Source organism: Lacerta agilis, chromosome 8 (assembly GCF_009819535.1).
Source record: "Lacerta agilis isolate rLacAgi1 chromosome 8, rLacAgi1.pri, whole genome shotgun sequence".
NCBI lineage: Eukaryota > Metazoa > Chordata > Lepidosauria > Squamata > Lacertidae > Lacerta > Lacerta agilis.
The window spans coordinates 31,151,025-31,170,166 of record NC_046319.1 but is presented as its reverse complement, the minus strand read 5'-3'; the positions used below and the strand labels follow the sequence as shown (position 1 = coordinate 31,170,166).

The 19,142-nt window shown below is 37.7% G+C and overlaps 1 protein-coding gene across 14 annotated transcripts in view; it reads left to right on the top strand.

Annotated features, from left to right (window-relative positions):
- CHD9 (chromodomain helicase DNA binding protein 9) overlaps window positions 1-19,142 on the top strand; it is a 75,548-nt gene that overhangs the window by 25,290 nt on the left and 31,116 nt on the right. For 9 of the 14 annotated variants that reach the window (XM_033156787.1, XM_033156784.1, XM_033156790.1 and 6 more), the window contains 11 exons: window positions 3,874-4,211; window positions 12,392-12,503; window positions 12,615-12,761; window positions 14,118-14,186; window positions 14,280-14,335; window positions 15,094-15,211; window positions 15,810-15,896; window positions 16,520-16,657; window positions 17,266-17,387; window positions 18,038-18,281; window positions 18,776-18,952. In XM_033156787.1, the coding sequence (XP_033012678.1) occupies window positions 3,874-4,211; window positions 12,392-12,503; window positions 12,615-12,761; window positions 14,118-14,186; window positions 14,280-14,335; window positions 15,094-15,211; window positions 15,810-15,896; window positions 16,520-16,657; window positions 17,266-17,387; window positions 18,038-18,281; window positions 18,776-18,952 (1,608 nt within the window). Of the gene's footprint in view, window positions 1-1,506; window positions 1,898-1,987; window positions 2,256-3,873; window positions 4,212-5,226; window positions 5,416-7,678; window positions 7,749-12,391; window positions 12,504-12,614; window positions 12,762-14,117; window positions 14,187-14,279; window positions 14,336-15,093; window positions 15,212-15,809; window positions 15,897-16,519; window positions 16,658-17,265; window positions 17,388-18,037; window positions 18,282-18,775; window positions 18,953-19,142 lie in introns of those variants that run through there. The other 5 variants (XM_033156789.1, XM_033156788.1, XM_033156792.1 and 2 more) reach the window with 4 other exon arrangements.

Sequence of the window (19,142 nt, the reverse complement as noted above, 5' to 3'; positions counted from 1 at the left end):
TGTCCAATGGCCAAGCTAGAAACTACAGTGGCTTCATTTTTAAAAACATTGGTATTAATATTTTATTGAAAAGGTTTCAATTATAAAGTAATAAAGTGATGCAAAGAAAAAGAGAAGAAGAAAAAATAAAAGGCACAAAAATGTGTAGAAAAAATATTTTTAAAAAAATCCTCACCCATACATTCTTTTCAGCAAGTACCTGCTTGAGACACCAGCTCAAAGACTGAATTGTAGGATCCAAATTCAAATGATTATTAGTATATTAAAACTTTTTCAAACTCATTGTGTGTAGCACTTTGACATCTGGTTGTGATCTTTAGGTGCTTGACCCATGAGTAGGGTTGGGTATTTTCCAATCCATTTATCAGTGAACTAATTTCACTGGACACATTTCTTCACCATTCTGGGACAATCTTCTGTCATGCACACTTAAGTTGTCTCCCCTGGTCTCTTAGCTCTTTCTACCTCCCAATAAATCAAGGCATGCAGCCCTGCTATGACATGGAGAGAATGCATGGTGCTGCTGTATTTATGCCCAAGGTCAGTCTTCATTGCAGAGGCGAGTAAGGCCAGCCGTAAGGCCAACTGCACAGAAGTTTATTAAATCTTTCAGAATTTTGGAAAACAATTAGATCTATAGGTCTCCAGGGATAGGCAAACCTAGCTCACTTCCCACTCGGGGACCACAAATTATGTGTGGCCTTGGTATCTAATCATTTTCTACAAGTCAGCTGTGAAGTATATTCCTTCTGTGAATGGTATGGTGCACGTTTTCAAAACAGATACAGTTTTCATCAGATTGAATAAAGCTGTGTATTAATAACTTTGACTTTTATAAAGATTAATACTTCTGATTATTTTCAGTCTGTTATCCATTTCATGGGTTTTGACCATTTCCTCTCTTTATAATATTTAAGGCTGGCCTCCTCCTTCTGCAACTGTATGACAGAATTATTATTATTATTATTATTATTATTAACAATATTACTTTTGTGGTGTGGACTTCAAAAATATGTGAGTAGTATGGATTTTGATCAGTAAGGTCTTGCCAACCTGTTCTGTCCAAACATACATTACAGAAAGGGAGGGAGATTAAAGGAATGTAAAGCAGGCATGGCTCAAAGTAGCTTCCCCACAAACACCTCTGTACTGTCCTGCTAAAATATCAAGTGTTCACATGGGGGGGGGGGAAATGATGCATGTCCTTGTATATTTTGTAACAGGAAATATCTTATGTGGTCCTTGTGCTTCTGGACGTCAAATATTTTTGCTCTGTGGATCTAGTATTATAAAGCTGTAGGAGGGATGCTTTGAAATGGATGTCAGATTTCAATGTGTTACTTGAGTGTGGTGTGGAATACATAGGTATTATTTTCAACTACTGTAGCAGTTGGAAGAGTAAGAGTTAACTACTGTACCACATGTAGGGAAGAGCAGTCTATTGAGGGTTAAATTACAGAGTCTAATGGAATAATAACTGGTAGCACCATCTGCTGGCCTACTTCCGCAGAAGGAGTCAGTATTTTTAACGACATCTCTAATATTCATGCTGATGCATTTTGATGCTTTGTGCATTCATTTCTTTCTGTGTTTTGTTGGAATCTGGCTATCTGCTTACAGCTATTGTTGAAACTCTGCCGTTCCATGGAGGTTGACGGTTTCTCATACGGTAGATAAACAGAGGACTCTTGCTTGTCAAGGAAGGAATATGTTGATAAATCACTATGTGTATTTGTGGAAGGTTGTGTCTATCCTGGCTTTCGGCTTACTAAATAGGCCATTTAGCAATCTTCTTTCAATGCTTTTCTCTTGAGCACTACCTCGGGTGGTGAAAAATCAGAGGGCAAGCCTTTGTCTAATGCCAAAAATGTCTTCAGTGAAGAGGCCAAGAGGAAGGGTAAGTGAAAGCTTGAATGAGTGGGAGGAGGAGGGGTTCTTTGGGCTAAAAGGCTAATGGGATTGAATAACCTTCCTTATTACTGGCTGCTGCTGCGGGAGTCGTGCTGCATCGCCATCTTGAGCTTGTTGCTGTTTTCTCGAGTCTTGGTGATCTGTTGTAGCCTGCAGGCCTTGAGGTGGCATTTTACTTAGCTATCATAAACCCTGCTTTCTTCTTCGTGCTGCAGCACTGCTGTTAAGCTTTGATGAGGCACATATAGAAAAATGTATCCAGTAAAGCGAACTGGATCTGGCCTGAAAATGTGTTTGGAAATTCCTGGCTTTCCCCTATGCTGTAGTCAGAGGCACATTTATGGGTGAGAACATAGCAGAATTGTTATCTGCTTTTTTTGTCTGTTTGGATAGGAAATTCTTTCCATTCCTTACGTTTGTTTTTTTTAAAAGCTGTCCTCCGTCAGATCTTCGAGAGGCTGCTATACCGTAATTATTTGTGCTAGAAACAGGAATTTCATTGTGCGTACATTTAGAAACAACAACCAAACAAAGAAGCTGTTTCCTGTGATCAGTTCTACATGAATTTCTAAACAAAGGGTATTTTTGGTAACTAATTGACTGAAATTGTTTTAGCAGTATATGCCTAGTTTACCTCTGAAAGCTAATTCAGCTTAAATATATTGCATCTAAATGTTGAACATTGTATTATGTACAGATTTTGTTATGACGTTAACTTTTATGTTATGTAAGTTTTTATAAATTTGCTTTGCTTAATCAGTATGTGGTTTCTGCATCTGGCTAGGCATTCAAGATTCATAAAACAGTATTTTTATGTATAAACATTATTTTTACATGGAAGTTGTATAGAACTATTTGGCTTATCCTGAATATTTTTTTAATCGGTGTGCCATAAATAAAATGTTTTATTACATTTAAAATACAACTTAAATGGTCACAAAAATTGGTAACTGTATGATGAAAATTATTTTAAATTATGTTTATATTTTTATTCACACTGGTGAAGAGTGAGTAGGTTGTGAATATAGATTAATTTTCAACTGAAGTGAGATAGCACAGAAAATATGGAAGTAAAAAAGAGGGTAAACAGTAAAATGGAGAATGTGAATAAATGCAGTTGGAACAGGAGTTGTATTATGGCCCACCCTCAGCAGTGCATGAAGACTGTATACTGGACCTTCCCCAGGCACAGATGCTAATTTAGTGGACACCCCCCCTTTTTTACAAGGTTGTGAACAATTCAGCCTATGAAAATCTTATGGATAGAGAATTTTCACATTAGACGAAAGTTTATAGAAATTTAGAAGTTACAATTTTTAAAGATTTATAACTTCAAAGTTACACCATTTTTACCTTTTACTTTTCTATAGTACAGCTGCCAGCTCTATTAAAATGAGAGGGGGGAAAACTTAGAATACTTCTTTGAGTTTAACATTTAGATGTCTGTTTCCCAAGCTCCCTTTTATTGCACATGCAAAGACCTGGTTTAATACACAGTAATGTAGTAATTTTACTATAACTTAAAGCTGCATATCCCATCAATTTTTCTAAATATTGGCTGTGACAAAGAATGTCACAAAGAATGCAGATAAAAAGTTGGATAGCTCCCCCATACCCACTCAGGGATACTATAGCTTTAACAGATGGTGTTTTTATACTGACTTCTGTATGATTTTATGATAGAATTTAAATGTTTTGTTTTTATTGCATTTGCATGAAATATTAACTATATTATATGTGATTAGGGCTGCAATCTGCAGCATACTTATCAGTAAGCCTTAAAGAACATAGTAGATCTTATTTTAAGTAAACGTGTAGGATTGTGCTGCATGACTGTAGTTAGACTATAGAATAAGCACTGGGACTTTCTCCTGAGTAAACATGTATAAGCCTGCACTGCAAATGTACAATATAAGACAAGACATTTGTCTTAGATGAATAACCTATTTTTTTTCCTTGCAGCCTCCTTCCTCCAAGAAAACAGATAGTTCTGGGACATATGCTAAGTTGCAGAATACCCAGGTGAAATCTATGTCTGAGAAAAAACAGAAAAAAAAGGTGGAATCTGAAAGTAAGCAGGAGAAAGCTAATCGAATAATATCGGAGGCAATAGCAAAAGCAAAAGAGAGAGGGGAGCGAAACATTCCACGAGTAATGAGTCCAGAAAACTTCCCAAGTGTTTCAGCAGAAGGAAGAGAGGAAAAGAAGGGCAGGAAAGTTAAATCAAAACCAAAAGACAAAGAAAGCAAAAAACCTAAAACTGGCTCTTCATCCAAAACTAAAGAGAGAGCAAAAATTGGGTAAGTGGTCTAACATTCTGTTGTCTGACAGTTTAACATCATAACCATAGCCAACGTTTATGTGGAACTTGATTTCAGCAGGGTTTATATACAATAAAACATGCATAATATTGCAGCCTGGGGGTATTTGAAAGGGTTGAGATAGCACAGAGAGGATTTTTTTTTACAAGGGTTGAGGAAGTAATTAGATAAGTTCTATTAAAAAAAAAACTTGTTGTGAGAGTCTAGTTTTTCCTGGGTCATTGTATATCAGTGCATGAAAGCAAAATGCCCCAGGAACTCTTAAGCTACTGCAGAAAGTGTTGGAACTGCTAAATGTAGGTGGCATATCTGCTGCTGATTTTTAGTCCCATTCCAGTCCTTATCCTTAGTATGAGAGATAATACAATATTTGATGTATTCATTCTTAAGTGAAGTTTGCATGAAGCAGAATCCTAGGCTCTGTGGTATTTGCAGTCTCTGCAACTCAGACTAGGCAGGAAGATACCCTGCCAACAATTTATTTCAGGTCCCATTTGTTTTTTATATATAATATCCTAGCCTTAATCAAAACCAATTTTGGGCTGGCTGGCTTTGTATATAATATGCAGGATGCCTCTGTGTGCGTTCCTTACTGCTAAGAGCTTTTGTTACTACAGTATGTTGAATTCAGTTGTTAGAACTAGGATATTCTAATACAGTGTATTAACTTAAAACTTTCTCTTATTTAATAATTGTGCTGTGGGATAATTTTGTAAGCATTTTGGCCATGTATTATGATCAAGTGCTATAGTTCTTAGCATTTCTCTCATAGCAGTATTCTTGTCTCAATTGGATTCTACACCAAATATGTATTGTCCTTTGCAGTCCTTTTTCCATTGCTGTTGTGCACCTATGTTTGTGTGCAGATATAGATATATACTGTGTAATGTATTTGGGTTTTGTGGGGTTACCTGCACAGCTTGGAATGACTGTTGATGCAAAACTTTTAAACAATCAGATGGGTTGATGTTTGTCTTCTCCCTGGGACCTGCAGGGTTCCATTTCATCAGTGCTTATGTTCAAAATGGAATTGAGGATGCTACATAAACTCTTGGAATGAGGGGCCACAATGTCATTGATGGGTTTCATCCTCTGATCAAGCTTCCACGTTTGAGTGCTTATGTATTTTTTGCATTGACTGAAATGTCATATAGCAGAAGTGGACAGATATGCTTTCCATCTGGTATGAATTCTGCAGTCCTTTCATTTACATTCCTTTTCAACAGACATAGCTGGTTGTTTTTTTGTAAACTACACTGAAAGAAAGAATATAGTGAAAGAAATTTTTAACCAAATAGATGTAAATTTGAAGTGTCTATAATATTATGTATGTGTTTTTTTTAAAAAAAAATTAACATTGAGCATTGAATATTATTTTAGAATAGTGTAAGCTTTTTAATATAGGCTTTGTTGCATAGTTCTACACACGCTATCCTTAGGCAGAGTAATGTTTCTGACTTTTAACAGAAAAATACTTATTCTTACTATTTAGTGTGTATTTAAGTATATTGAGTTGTATCCAACTAAATCACACTCAGGTAGTACCCCTGAAAGCATTGGACTTGATTTAGCCATGACTTGAACTCATCATGTTGTCTTCAAAGTTGTACATACAATGTACATACAAAATTGTAATATAATGTCAGGAAGAATGAAAGTCTAGACATTTTTATCGGTTGTGGAATATCCAATGTATAGTCCTGCCTTTGTCTTCTTCCATTCTACTTGTACTGTATATTCTGGCATATAAGACTACTTTTTAATCCAAGAAAATCTTCTCAAAAGTCGGGGGTCATCTTATACGCTGGGTGGAGAATCTGCGGTCGAGTATATCTCAAACTCTATATTTTAACTGTAAAAGTTGGGGGTCGTCTTATACGCCCAGTCGTCTTATATGCCAGAAAATACGGTATATATTTTGCCATATTTCTTGTTTTGCCTGGATTAGCCTTGCATCTGCTTTTATCAAGCACATCCCTCTTATTTAAGTAGCAGTTTATTTATACAGTGCCATCTATGTACATGATACTTTTCAAAGAACAGGTTTGACAGATAACAACCCCAAAGGGCTTACAGTTTAAAAATAGATAAAAGGGAAATGGAGGCAGGGTAAACAGGGAAAATATGTAACTATTTGGGTTAGACTTTGTTAAAGTACATAAGATAGTATGCCTAAATTCTTTGTCATGACCCACTTATGCAGCAAAGCTTTCCTTTAACTAATCTGAAGTCCCTTAACTGTATCTTCATTGTATTTCCAGAACCCAATAACCTTCCCCAACACATAGCCACATACTTCTCTCCATTCACTTATAAATTGTTGATCTAATGCAGATTGGAAGCTTTTCCTTCCATTTTGTATTAACCATTTTTTTTTAGCATTTCTTCTGAATTTCGACAAAGCAGTTTACTAAAACCAACCTCAAACTTTGATCTATGAAGCAGCATTATTTTCAATACATTTATTTTATAAACCTCAACTTCATCCAAAAATGGATTTCAGGGTGGTATGCATTGAATTTAAAATCTACAAATACAATATAAAATGTAACCAATAATCCATCAAAATTTAAAGTAATAAAAGCTATCTAGTTGGCTAAAAAATATATTTTAAAATGCCTGGGGAAATAGAAATGTTTTCACCACACATTGGAAAGAAAGCAGCATCTGTGCCAGGCATCTTCCTTTAGGAAGACATTCCACACTCAGGGTACAAATAAGTGCCCCTTCTGATTATCTTTAGGCATCCTTAGGTTGGTTCCAGAGGAGGCCCTCCTTCAAATATTTGCACCTCAAGTTGTTTAGGGCTTTAAAGGTAAGCACCAGTACCTTTAATTGGGTTTTGTAGTGAAAATGGAAGAAATGAGAATTCCTTTAGAATTGATTTAACTTGCCTCTACATAAATCAACCAGAACCCTAGTAGCCAAATTTTGTTATAGTTGAAGCATCTGAACTGTGTTCAAGGACAGCCCTACATATAATGCATTACAGGAATCAAACCTGGAATTTACCAGAGCATGGATCAGCATGGTCAGGCTGTCTTAGTCTAGGAAAGGCCAAAGCAGACGAACTTATCACATTTTAGGATTTGGACAAAACACCAACCTGTGGTTAATTGAAAATAGAAGCAAAAGTTTCTGATAGCATCCTCATTACTACACCAGTAGGGGAGATTACATATCACTCGGGGTCATTCCACTATGTTATTGTTATGTGTGAGTGAGACCTAATTGCTGTGTAAGACTTAGCACAATGTTGCTAATTCAGTAAATATTTAGAAGTTGTCAGGGGCGGCTGGTTCATAAGGGGAAAGGGGGCAGTGCCCCACCAAGAGCAGCCATTGTGCCACAGCAGACCCTTTTCTCTCTTAACCCCAGAGCTTCAGCTCACTCTTCCTCTCCACTTCTCTCACATCCTAATTGTTCACTCTCTGCCTGTCTTCCAGCTTGGAGTCTGCATTACTATGACACAGGCAGGCCTGCCCACACACCTCTCCAGAAAAAAAGGGAGAAATGGTAACTTATTTCAAAATTTCCCATAGGAGAATCTTGTTCCATTGAAACTGGAAACACCTAGTCAATCAGGACAATTATTTACTGCAATTTGTATGAAGTGATTTGTTCCAGGCTGATGCCTGCACCCAATTCACTGCAAGAACTTCATACCATTTCCCTCACCAGAGTGGTGTCCCTAGACCATCAGAATTCAGTCAGGATGCTTTCAACCAATCATGTTGTTGCTGCAGTAGTGTTCTGAGAGAGAAGGTTAGCTAACACATCATTTTGGAGACTGGATTGAAGTAGCAGAAGGAACAGGCAGATTGTGTTGTGAGAACTACTACAAGATAGGAGGACTGCACTTTTTGTAGAATAGAAAGTTCTCCCCCACACCTTTGTTTTCTGTTTCCCCCCTTCCAATCCCTAGACTTGCTGTCTCTTTTCCCTACTTCATCCTCACTGTTTCTTCCCACTCCTGGACTCTTCCCCTACTTCAATCTCTTTCCCTCTCTCCCAGCCCCCTTAAACTCTCTTGTGTTTTTGTCTCTATTCCAAGTGTGCTCTGTTGTGGCCTTCACCTTCACCAGCTGTTTGCTGACTTGCCCTGCCTTTTGCTCCATCAGCCACTATGAGTAGTTGTATGAACAGAGAGAAATTAAAGATACTACTAGAATGTCTGCTTCAAGCAAGTCATCCTTATCATCACACACAGAGAGGGGGGGGTGGAGTTTCTTCACTGTGACTACAAGGAGAGTGAAATACACTCCTTACTCAATATATAGTCTTAGTCAAACTGTGCAGTGTTGGGGCAGATGCTTCATTGTGAGGTTGAGATAGCAAACGTTAGTGAGCAGCCTCATAGTCCTAACAACTTAGCTGAAAGTAATTTCCAGGGCAGATAACCCAAATGACATGCTGGGACAGATACAAGAATTAGAAGGGTGAGGAAGCCAAAGGGAATCCAGGATGGAGCCATAGGCAAGATAAGGCACAAGCAAACAGACAGGTGTGAAGAATAGTGTATTGGAAGCAACACAGAGTTGTACAGAGCTTGTAGCAAGAGGAAGTTTATATATGGACAAGGGTAAACTATGGTTAACTAATATAATGAGATAGAGCAAGATAGGGGTTCTGATATGAGGTTACATCAGTGAAGTAACTGCTGTGGTGGGAAGGTAAATGGTGTTTCTGTGCATTCTGGTTTCCATCACGGTGTTCAGTTGCACTAGAAGCAGTTTAGTCATGCTGGCCACATGACCAAGAAAGCTGTCTATGGACAAACGCTGGCTTCCTCGGCCACAAAGCGAAATGCGCGCTGCAACCCCATAGTCGCCTTTGACTGGACTTAACCGTCCAGGGGTCCTTTACATTATTTTACCCATACTTCAGGGATGTAGGCCATTGAGGAGGAGCAGATCTCCTTGTCCCCACAACTCATTAAAACCTTGGTTGCTAAAGACCTTGTAGAGAACAAAACTGATTTACCAAGTTTCCAAAAGAAAATATAGTGTGCAGATCCCCACTCCATAATACTCATGTCTATAGTTATAATTTGTGTTGCTGTGGGAGAAAGGATGTAGTCCACATGTCTAAGGCACCACAAAAAAACCCAAGATCCTTTATTTATTGAATTTCTTTTGCATCTTTCCTCCCCAAATGAGCTTGGGGCAGCAGTCACCAATGTGGTAATACAATACAAAATTCAGTAGTTCTTTCAGCCGCCATTAAGAACAGTATCTTTCAGCCATCAAATGCCTGGGAAATAGGAATATTTTTAAATACCACGTCCACCTGAAAGTTAATAATGAGGTAAACAATGAGGGCATTCCACGAACAGAGAATCACCATTGAAGAGACCCTGTCAGGGGTCAACACCAACTTGACAGCTTCCACTTTTAGTTGTTACCCCTACACAGCCTACCTAATATTTACTGCTTATTCATGATTAACCCTGAAAATGATGTATAATGGTGTAGTTAAAATCAACAGTAACTGTGAAGGGAAATGTTAGTACTAATGGCTTCTCATATGCAATGTCCTGTGCTCTGTTGTCCTTAATGAAGCATACCTTTAGACATTGGTTTGGACTTTATGGTCTTCAGGTACATTTCAGAATTAAGAGTCATAAAGTTGGAAAGATGAATCATGTGCAAGGTCTGGCTGCAGCAGCTGTGTAATGAGAAAAGGAATTTTTTCTTTTTAAATGGGGGTTGGGGAGTACAGAGGATGATGGGGATATCTGCTGTTTGGTGCATATTTTCAAGTCAGGGTTGTTTGCTGCTTATCTGTTTGCTTTGTTAGTTAATGGATTTTGTGGTATGATTATTGATGCATCTTAGTGTGAGTACTGATTTTTATGGTTTATTATTTATATGCATGCTTTGGAAAGGGTGTGTGTGTTCAAATGCCAGGCTTTTGACTTGTTCTTTATGTGTATAATGTTTTGATTTGATGTTTAGTAGCAGTGGTGTCGGATTTTTTTTTTTCTCCTGAGGGGCCTTGCCTGGCTCAGGATAGGAGCTAGATTATAGTTCTTGAGTGAATTCATCATAGGCTAGGAACAAACATAAAAGTATGTTCTGTATGTAGTCATTTTACAGTGGTACCTCGGGTTAAGAACTTAATTCGTTCTGGAGGTCCATTCTTAACCTGAAACTGTTCTTAACCTGAAGCACCACTTTAGCTAATGGGACCTCCCGCTGCCGCTGCACCGCCAGAGCACAATTTCTGTTCTTATCCTGAAGCAAAGTTCTTAACCTGAAGCGTTATTTCTGGGTTAGCGGAGTATGTAACCTGAAGCGTATGTAACCTGAGGTACCACTGTACTGCTAATTGTCCTTTTAACTTTTTTTATGAAATATCCTGCAATCTGAGTTTCTATACTGTGGATATGAATTCAAGCAGAGGTAGATAAGCACGGTGGTCTTAATGTGCCATGTTCCACATTTAAATTTTGGTTTTATGGAGTTGCATAATTTTACAGTAGTAAGTTGGTGACATTAGCAAACAATTTTATTCAAGTCTTTTATGATCACATTAATCAGAGATCCAATTAGGTTTTCCATGGCTTTTGCCTAGAGTTGTCGCACATCTGCTATGATTTCTTCAGAACATCCAACCAACCAATGATAGCTTTTTGTTTAATTTGAGGGAAAGCACTAAATTAGTCAATCAGATTCTTTTCAGTAACCTTGGGGCTGCTATTTGGGTTAAAGGGACTGTTATCTCAAAAAACATTACTGTGGGTTTCCTTAACTGAATAATGTTAATACAATAGTAAGTCTTCAGGCTCATTGGTAACAAAAACTAGTCTTCTGTCTTAAAAAGAAATGTAATGGGCTTCCTGGATTGCTATTCATTCTTAAAAATGATTTGACGTTTATAAGTGATCAATCATCTCAGCCATATGTGACTTGTAATGTAGAAAGCTAATGAAAACTAGGGTGCTTTTGTTAAGAACCTGAACGTTTAAAGGGATCCAGATATTCTTCCTTATTTCTGTAATTGCTTCTAGCAAATTAGATGTTTTGTACATGCACCATCTACAAATAAGATTTTATGTTATTAACTTTTAAATTTCATAAGCTCAGTAAATTGCTGAGTAATTATAATGGGTGCCATCTGATCTAAATTGTCCCCAAAGTAGATCCACTGAATGTAACTTGGGCAGGTACCACTATTTGCATATATAGTGATCGGTGAATCATTTGTTTAAATCAGCTTCATTTATTCAGTTCTTTCTTTTAAATATGATACAGTTGAAAATGGTTGAGTCATCCCACTTTCACTGCTTTGAATTATCTTCCAGTGGCCAGTCATGTTTACTGTTTTTGATGAATAGTAACTGCAGCAAATTAATAAAGGCCAATGCTTTTTTATAAAAGGGATGGGGAAAGTTCTGTGAAGCAGCATAAATTTCTATAGTAAAACAATTCTGTCATTGCTTCATAGTATGTAATTATCAAATCTACATTATGTAAAGCGTGCATCTAAGGACATCTCTTTATCTGAATTTGGGTTTGATTGTAATCACATTGTGATTATTTTGAGAATGCATTGAAAAGCAGCACTTGTCAGATTTTAAATATGGAAAATTATATGTGTTTGCAGCCCTCTGATTAAAACCAGATGGAATGATATTAATATTGTTCCCTTTTCTGTAACCCTTTGAATGTAAACTCAGAAATAATTAGCACTGTTGCATTAGGGCTATAATTTCCCCTGCAATTCCGTAGTCATTATCAGTTGTTACTAATGAAATGGTTTCTGTACTTCTCGATGTTTCAAAATTTCAAACTGTCAACTTGACTATATATTTTAGTGTACTTACTCTGGATTATGTATGAAAATACTTTAGACTGATGCAATGTGTACCTTTTATATCAATAACTTTTTTTGTTTTATGTGTTAATAATAAGCACTTCCAGGCAATATGTATAGATATTATTCTACAGTTGTCCATTCTTCTACTAAAGTAAGCTTTTATCTGGAGAGAACGATTGAAATCTCTTCCTCTGGCTAGCACCACATCAGGATTAGGAGGAAATATTTTAAAATGTTGCAGCTTGACAGTGCATCTTTGATGTTAAATACAGAAAACATTTAGTACAGTATCTTAAATTTTATGACCAGGCTTAACTTTGTATTTTGTTTCAAAACAGCAAGATTATTATTACTTTGGGCAAAAAGCAAAAGAGAAAAAATGAGTCTTCAGATGAAATGTCTGATGCTAAGCAGACAACTCAGCAGTCGTTCAAAGATGAGACTTCTCAGGTATTCAAAAATTAGCACTTTTATTTTGAAAATATGCTTAAAACATTAACTCAGTCTCCAACCGCTAACAGTTTGGTCAAAACACTTTCAATATTTGCAATTCCATTGTAGAAGAGAAGATCAAATCGACAAATTAAAAGGAAGAAGTATGCAGAAGAAGGTGAAGGAAAACAATCTGAGGAAGAAACCAAAGTTTCTGTCAAAATAAAAAAGAATTCTGCCCCTTTACCTGCTGAACAGCCTTTACAGTTATTTGTAGTAAGTGAAACTCATTATTTATGGGGTTTACCTCTTGCAGTTCTGTAGTTAGTTTCAAAGGCTGCGTACACTCAAACATGTTCATAGCACAAAAAGTTTTTCTTAATCCAGAATCTTTCATGCTATTTCTCAACATGCTGCTTTCAGTCTAGATTGATTATATATCCTGTGGTCTACAAGAGTGGGTGTGGTTCCTTTATATGCATTTGAAAACTCATTCCTTGCTTATGTTTTCCAAACCTTTTCTTCCCTGCACATGCCCCAGGTGAGGAAAGAAAGAAGTAGTGATTTGAATCTTGGTATATGCCCACCCCACAACATAATTGGGCAGGTGTAAATACCCCCCCCCAAAAAAAAAAATCTCCTGTGCTGCATGATACAGCCAATCTATTACTTGGAAGACCAACCAAGCCCTGTCGTCTTACAATAGGCAGAGCAATATAAACAGTGTGTATTTCAGGAATGGGGCCACTGCCACCTTTGCCACCATGAGCCCAGCAGAGAAAACAAGCCTTTAAAATACTTTGATTTATACTACCCATTTTTCCAGTGTAACTTTTACCAGGTTGCTAGGTCACATGACAAATCACATGACTGAACCAGAATGGAGGGAGACTTTGAGACTTTGCCTGAGCCAGGGTGAGGAAATACAACCAGTAGCCCAGAGTCAGACAGAGATCCACCTATTCCAAACTGCTAATACCAGCAGGCCTGGGGTTTGGATTGCTCCTAGAAATGTGAACTAATGAAGGCAGTAGTCCATCAAATTATGTTCCTTGTACAGTATTCCTTACTGAAACAGTAGCTATATGGGAATAGTGCATTATGCATTGCACCATATACTCACTCTCAGATGTTTGCCTCTGTGGAGAGATTCCTTGTATGGGTGGGAACTCCTATGCATGCTTATAGGTCTTACACCCATAAGAAATTTCAATGGAATCTGTACTATTTTGGTATGCCCAGAACAGTGCATGGGCAAAACTACCCACTTTGTGGAATGAAAGAGTCTATTTACCCTAAAAGTGCACATGGGATCTGCATCAAGGAGCTTATGTACACTATGTACTGAATAATATTAATAATATATATAGGTGCTATTAGTAAATTAAATGTGTTCATTTGTTTTGTGAAATATTAGTCCGAAGAACAAAGTAGTTTCTGTTCTAAAATTGTAAGAATTAATAGATCCATAATAATAACAACTGTAGAGGGAGATTGAATATATTGAGTTTTATTCAATTGATTTTTTTTTACACATTTATGTATAATTCTTCTCTGCTAATATCTGAACTCAGAACTGCTTTTAAATGGAATATAGCCTGTTTTTGTTTTTGTTTCTTTGCACCTGATTAGGAGAATCCAAGTGAAGAAGATGCAGCAATTGTAGATAAAATTTTATCTTCCAGAATCATAAAGAAAGAAGTGAGTACATAGGGGGATATGGGTTTTGGTTCATAGTTTTAAAAATACTTTCATATAAATGAATCTTAAACAGAACACTGTGTACTCTTTCAGATTCCTGGTGGAGCGACAGTGGAAGCCGAGGAATTTTTTGTTAAATACAAAAACTAGTAAGTATTGCATTTATGTTATTTAAGTTAAATTACAAGTTTGAGACCATCAGGCTGGCTGACAGTTTCAAGGGCTAGGTGGAAGAGATCTGCACATAGTGTTTGTTTTTTTCTTCTCATTTTCCATGGTAGCAGCATGGGTTCCTTGCAAAGCAGGGACCCCCATCTACAAAGAGTAAATATTAATTGGAACTGCAGCCGTTAAGAGTCGTCAACAGGTTTTCCACACCTATCAGCTGATCACCCATTCCCACCACCCTTCTGAGTAATACCCCTCCCCACTCCCTCACTATATTTAAGGATCTGGTGACTTCTGTTTCAGTGTATCTGAAGAAGTGTGCATGCACATGAAAGCTCATACCAAGAACAAACTCAGTTGGTCTCTAAGGTGCTACTGGAAATAATTTTCTATTTTGTTTCGACTATGGCAGACCAACACGGCTACCCGCCTGTAACTGGAACTGGGTAGTTAAACTCCAGCCTGTAAATGAGGACTGTAATCTGCTTTTTGCTTAAATTATTTTTACTGTTGAATATGGTTCTAAAATGAGAGAATGCAATTGTACGCAGGTACTTTGACACTGTGGTTTTATTTTAAAGTTCAGGCACAGAGAAATAACCTTATGGAGCATAGTGTATTAAAAATATGACCATCGTTTCTCTTTGAAGGATTTATCTAATATTGCTAAAGGCATGTTTGGAAGAAATATAACAAACAGCTTGCAGCAGTGTGCTAACATACTGTTATGCCATTCTAGCTCCTACCTCCATTGTGAATGGGCTACTGAACAACAGCTTTTAAAAGATAAAAGAATCCAGCAGAAAATCAAACGTTTCAAGCTGAGGCAAGCACAAAGAGCCCATTTTTTTGCCGATGTGAGTATGTGGGAGGGAAACAAAAAACTACAAAGCTAATTAAATACTTGATTATCAGAAGCCTACACATATTTTGCTGTTTCGTATTTTGTTACATTCATGAGTGTGTGTGTTCTCTTTCTCATTTTAATTATAGACATTAAACAGTATAAATGGGTTTTTATATTAAAAATAGTGAAAATGCAATATATTCTTGGGTAATTTTAGCACATAATGCTGATCAATAACTTTTCTGTTCTCTATAGTTGGATATTAACAGCAAACCTCAACCCACTATTAATATACTTCAGTGCAATTTACAGTGTTCTGGAATTGAACCATGCTGGTCCCTGCTCCTGCCAACCTAGCAGTTCGAAAGCACGTCAAAGTGCAAGTAGATAAATAGGTACCGCTCTGGGGGGAAAGTAAATGCCATGTGCTGCTCTGGTTCTCCAGAAGTGGCTTAGTCTGTACACCGGCTCCCTCGGCCAGTAAAGTGAGATGAGTGCCGCAACCCCAGAGTCATCCGCGACTGGACTAATGGTCAGGGGTCTCTTTACCTTCTCTCTATGCTGTTAACTAGATCAATTAATTCATTGTAAAATATACTCAATTTCAGATGGAGGAAGAACCTTTTAATCCCGATTATATTGAAGTAGATCGTGTGTTAGAAGTGTCCTTTTGTGAAGATAAGGACACTGGAGAGGTATGGATATAACCAAAAAGAATCGTATATAATCTAAGGCACACATTTCGCAGCATCTATCATGATCATTTTTAGAGTAGTGTGTGCACTCATATATGTATGACCTGTGTTGTATATATCTGTGACCATGTTCAAATTGTAAGCTTCCTTGAGCCATAACAATAGGACAGAGTAAAAAAATAAAAGGGAATAATTAAATAACCTCTATAATATATGCATGGTGAACCTCTGACCTACATGCCAAATTTGGCCTGATACAAACTCCAATTTGGCTACAAGGCCATTTCCCCAAATCACACATGTGCCCCGCATCAAAGTCCTACACAGGGAACTTTGAGACATGGGTTATCTGGCTGACATTCTGACACCAATTGATTGGCCTATGGAGATGGGGACAGATAAAAATCTGGCAAAAAATGTTCCCCATCTGTTGTCTAATGTATATTCAAGCTTACAGTGTGGAAGGCATATAGGAATAATTAACCAAAGGAGTGGGGAAACAAGGGGTCAACCACAGGAAGAAAGCAAATATGTGAAATGAGTTGAAACATTACTAAATTGAGGCAGCATATATTCTTCTTTAGTATTTTGTTAAGTCCAACTAATCACTTTCACCACTACAGCCTGTTACTTACTACTTAGTAAAATGGTGCTCGTTGCCATATGAGGATAGCACATGGGAGCTGAAAGAAGATGTTGACCAAGGAAAAATAGAAGAGTTTGAACAGCTGCAAGCTTTAAGACCTGATTCAAGGCGGTTGGTAAGGATAAATCATTTATCTCAGATGTGGTTTGTTGTCAGTAAGCAGAGGTGCCAACTTGCGCAGAAGGTGAAGCGGGGCTGATGACATTTGCTTGATATTGGGGTGTGTTATCAGGGTGTTGAGAGGATGTTGAGAGGAGTTTGGGGTGGAGCCCAACGCAGCAGTGTGACTTCAATGGCCAGCGGATCCTCCTCTCTCATGCTCCGCCTCCTCCTCATCCTGCTGCCACCACCACTGGCCAGGGTCTCCTTCCGCTCTGCGGCAGGAGGAGGAAGAGCTGGCCCCCGAACTGCACTGCACTGCGCTCTGCTCCGCATTCGGCCTCCTTCACCCCCTGATCGTTCTGAACATTGGGGGAGGCCCCCCCCCAAAAAAAAATTATTGCGGCCCAAAAGAGCTGGGCACCTAGGAGTTGATACCTATGTCAGGAAGAGTTTCCACTCCCTCCCATTTACATGTCTTGAGCCAATCCATCCTCAACTCTTTCAGTCTGTGCAATATATGGGACTGTGTGCATCACCCCTGAAAGAATGTTTCACTCCAGTTTCTTTTTTCAGGTGAATAGAAAGCCAAAAATGTCATTTATGCTATGCTTTATTCCTAAGGATCGACCTCCTTCTAATTCATGGAAGAAGATTGAGCTGTCCAGGGAATATAAAAATGGCAACCAACTCAGGGAATACCAGTTAGAAGGGCTCAACTGGCTACTTTTCAACTGGTATAATAGGTATGTGTTCTGAATTAATCAAATCAATTTTTGTGTTAGTATTGCTTCAAAGGAGGCATATTTAAATAGAAACAATGAAACTAGGAAACATTTGTATTTGAAATTTGTGTCAATGAGCAGTCTAGTTTCCGTACCTTTTGGCATGTGTTACTTATTTAATGAACTTGGGGCATTTGTACCCCACTCCAGCCAAAAAAGGCTCCCATAGTAGCTTACATACAGTCAATTTAAAAGGACAGTCCCCACCGCACAGGCTTACAATCTAAAAAACATAACACGCAAAGAAAAATGACAGAGAAGAAAGAGGAACATGAACAGATCTACATTTTTAAAAAAATTAAAAAATGCAATGGTAATGTATTATTAGCATATGGTTTTTAAGCGAAGATAAGTCTTTCCTGTTGGAAGCGCAATAACACAATAATAATAGATGTGGAAGAGAGATAAGAGTAAGACAATATTTAATCTATTACCATGCAGAAATACAGTATCTATGGGCAGCATACAAAATTCAAGGAATCAGGTGCTAAATTCTTTGCCCTGGGAAACAATGCAAAGAGACGCTTCAAATCTTTTTTATACTTAAACATTGACATCCATCCTGAATGTGTGTTCTTCTAGCTCTGCTAACAATGTTCTTGTGTTTTCAGACAAAACTGCATTTTAGCAGATGAAATGGGTCTTGGCAAAACCATCCAGTCAATAACATTCCTGTATGAAATCCTCCGGACTGGTATAAGAGGGCCTTTCTTGATCATAGCTCCCCTTTCCACCATAGCCAACTGGGAAAGAGAGTTCCGCACGTGGACTGATCTTAATGTTGTGGTATATCATGGAAGTATGGTTAGCAGGCAGATGATACAGCAGTATGAGATGTATTTCAGAGATTCGCAGGTAACATTCTATTTTGCCTTATAGCTAGTAAACCAGTTTGATTTCTGTACATAGTGTTATTTATTTTTGTGATTTATGTAGTTTTTATTTAATTGAGAATCTGTTTAGACCCTCAACTTAATGCACTAAAAATGTCAGTGGTATATGTAGGCATAAAATTATTCTGTTTCTGTATATCCTGTCATAGCAAAATGGAAGGATGGATGGAAATTTGGCAACCTGAGACTGCCATTATGATGGTTGTGCATGGTTAGAGATAATTGTGGCCTTATATTCACCCTTTCAATTATTGTTTCGCTTGTTCATTATACTGTATATTGTTTCAGAATGTCCAGCTTTGGCTTTTTTTTAGGTTGCATTTAGGCTTGGACACCCAGCTTTCCCCCACATTTTAAAGAACATCCCAGTTATGCAAGCACAATTTCCCCTTCCAGAAGCAATGGAAAGGTTCTAGATAATATCATAATTGTGTTCTGTTCATTCACTCTTCCTAGGGTCGCATCATTAGAGGTACATACAAGTTCCAGGCTATCATTACTACATTTGAAATGATTCTTGGTGGCTGTCCAGAACTCAATGCCATTGAATGGCGCTGTGTTATTATTGATGAAGCACACAGATTGAAGAATAAAAACTGCAAACTTCTAGAGGGGCTCAAACTCATGAATCTTGTGAGTGTTTACTTTTCATTTACACACACACACACACACACACACACAAACAAACAAACAATCTATATCTGAATGTTAAACAGGAAAAATGTTTTCCAAAATTACAGATTTGATCATTGGTTTGAGTGAATGTGTTACACATGTTCAGTCTGCAGTTCACCCCTTTTCCTTAAATCTGTAGGGCTTATGG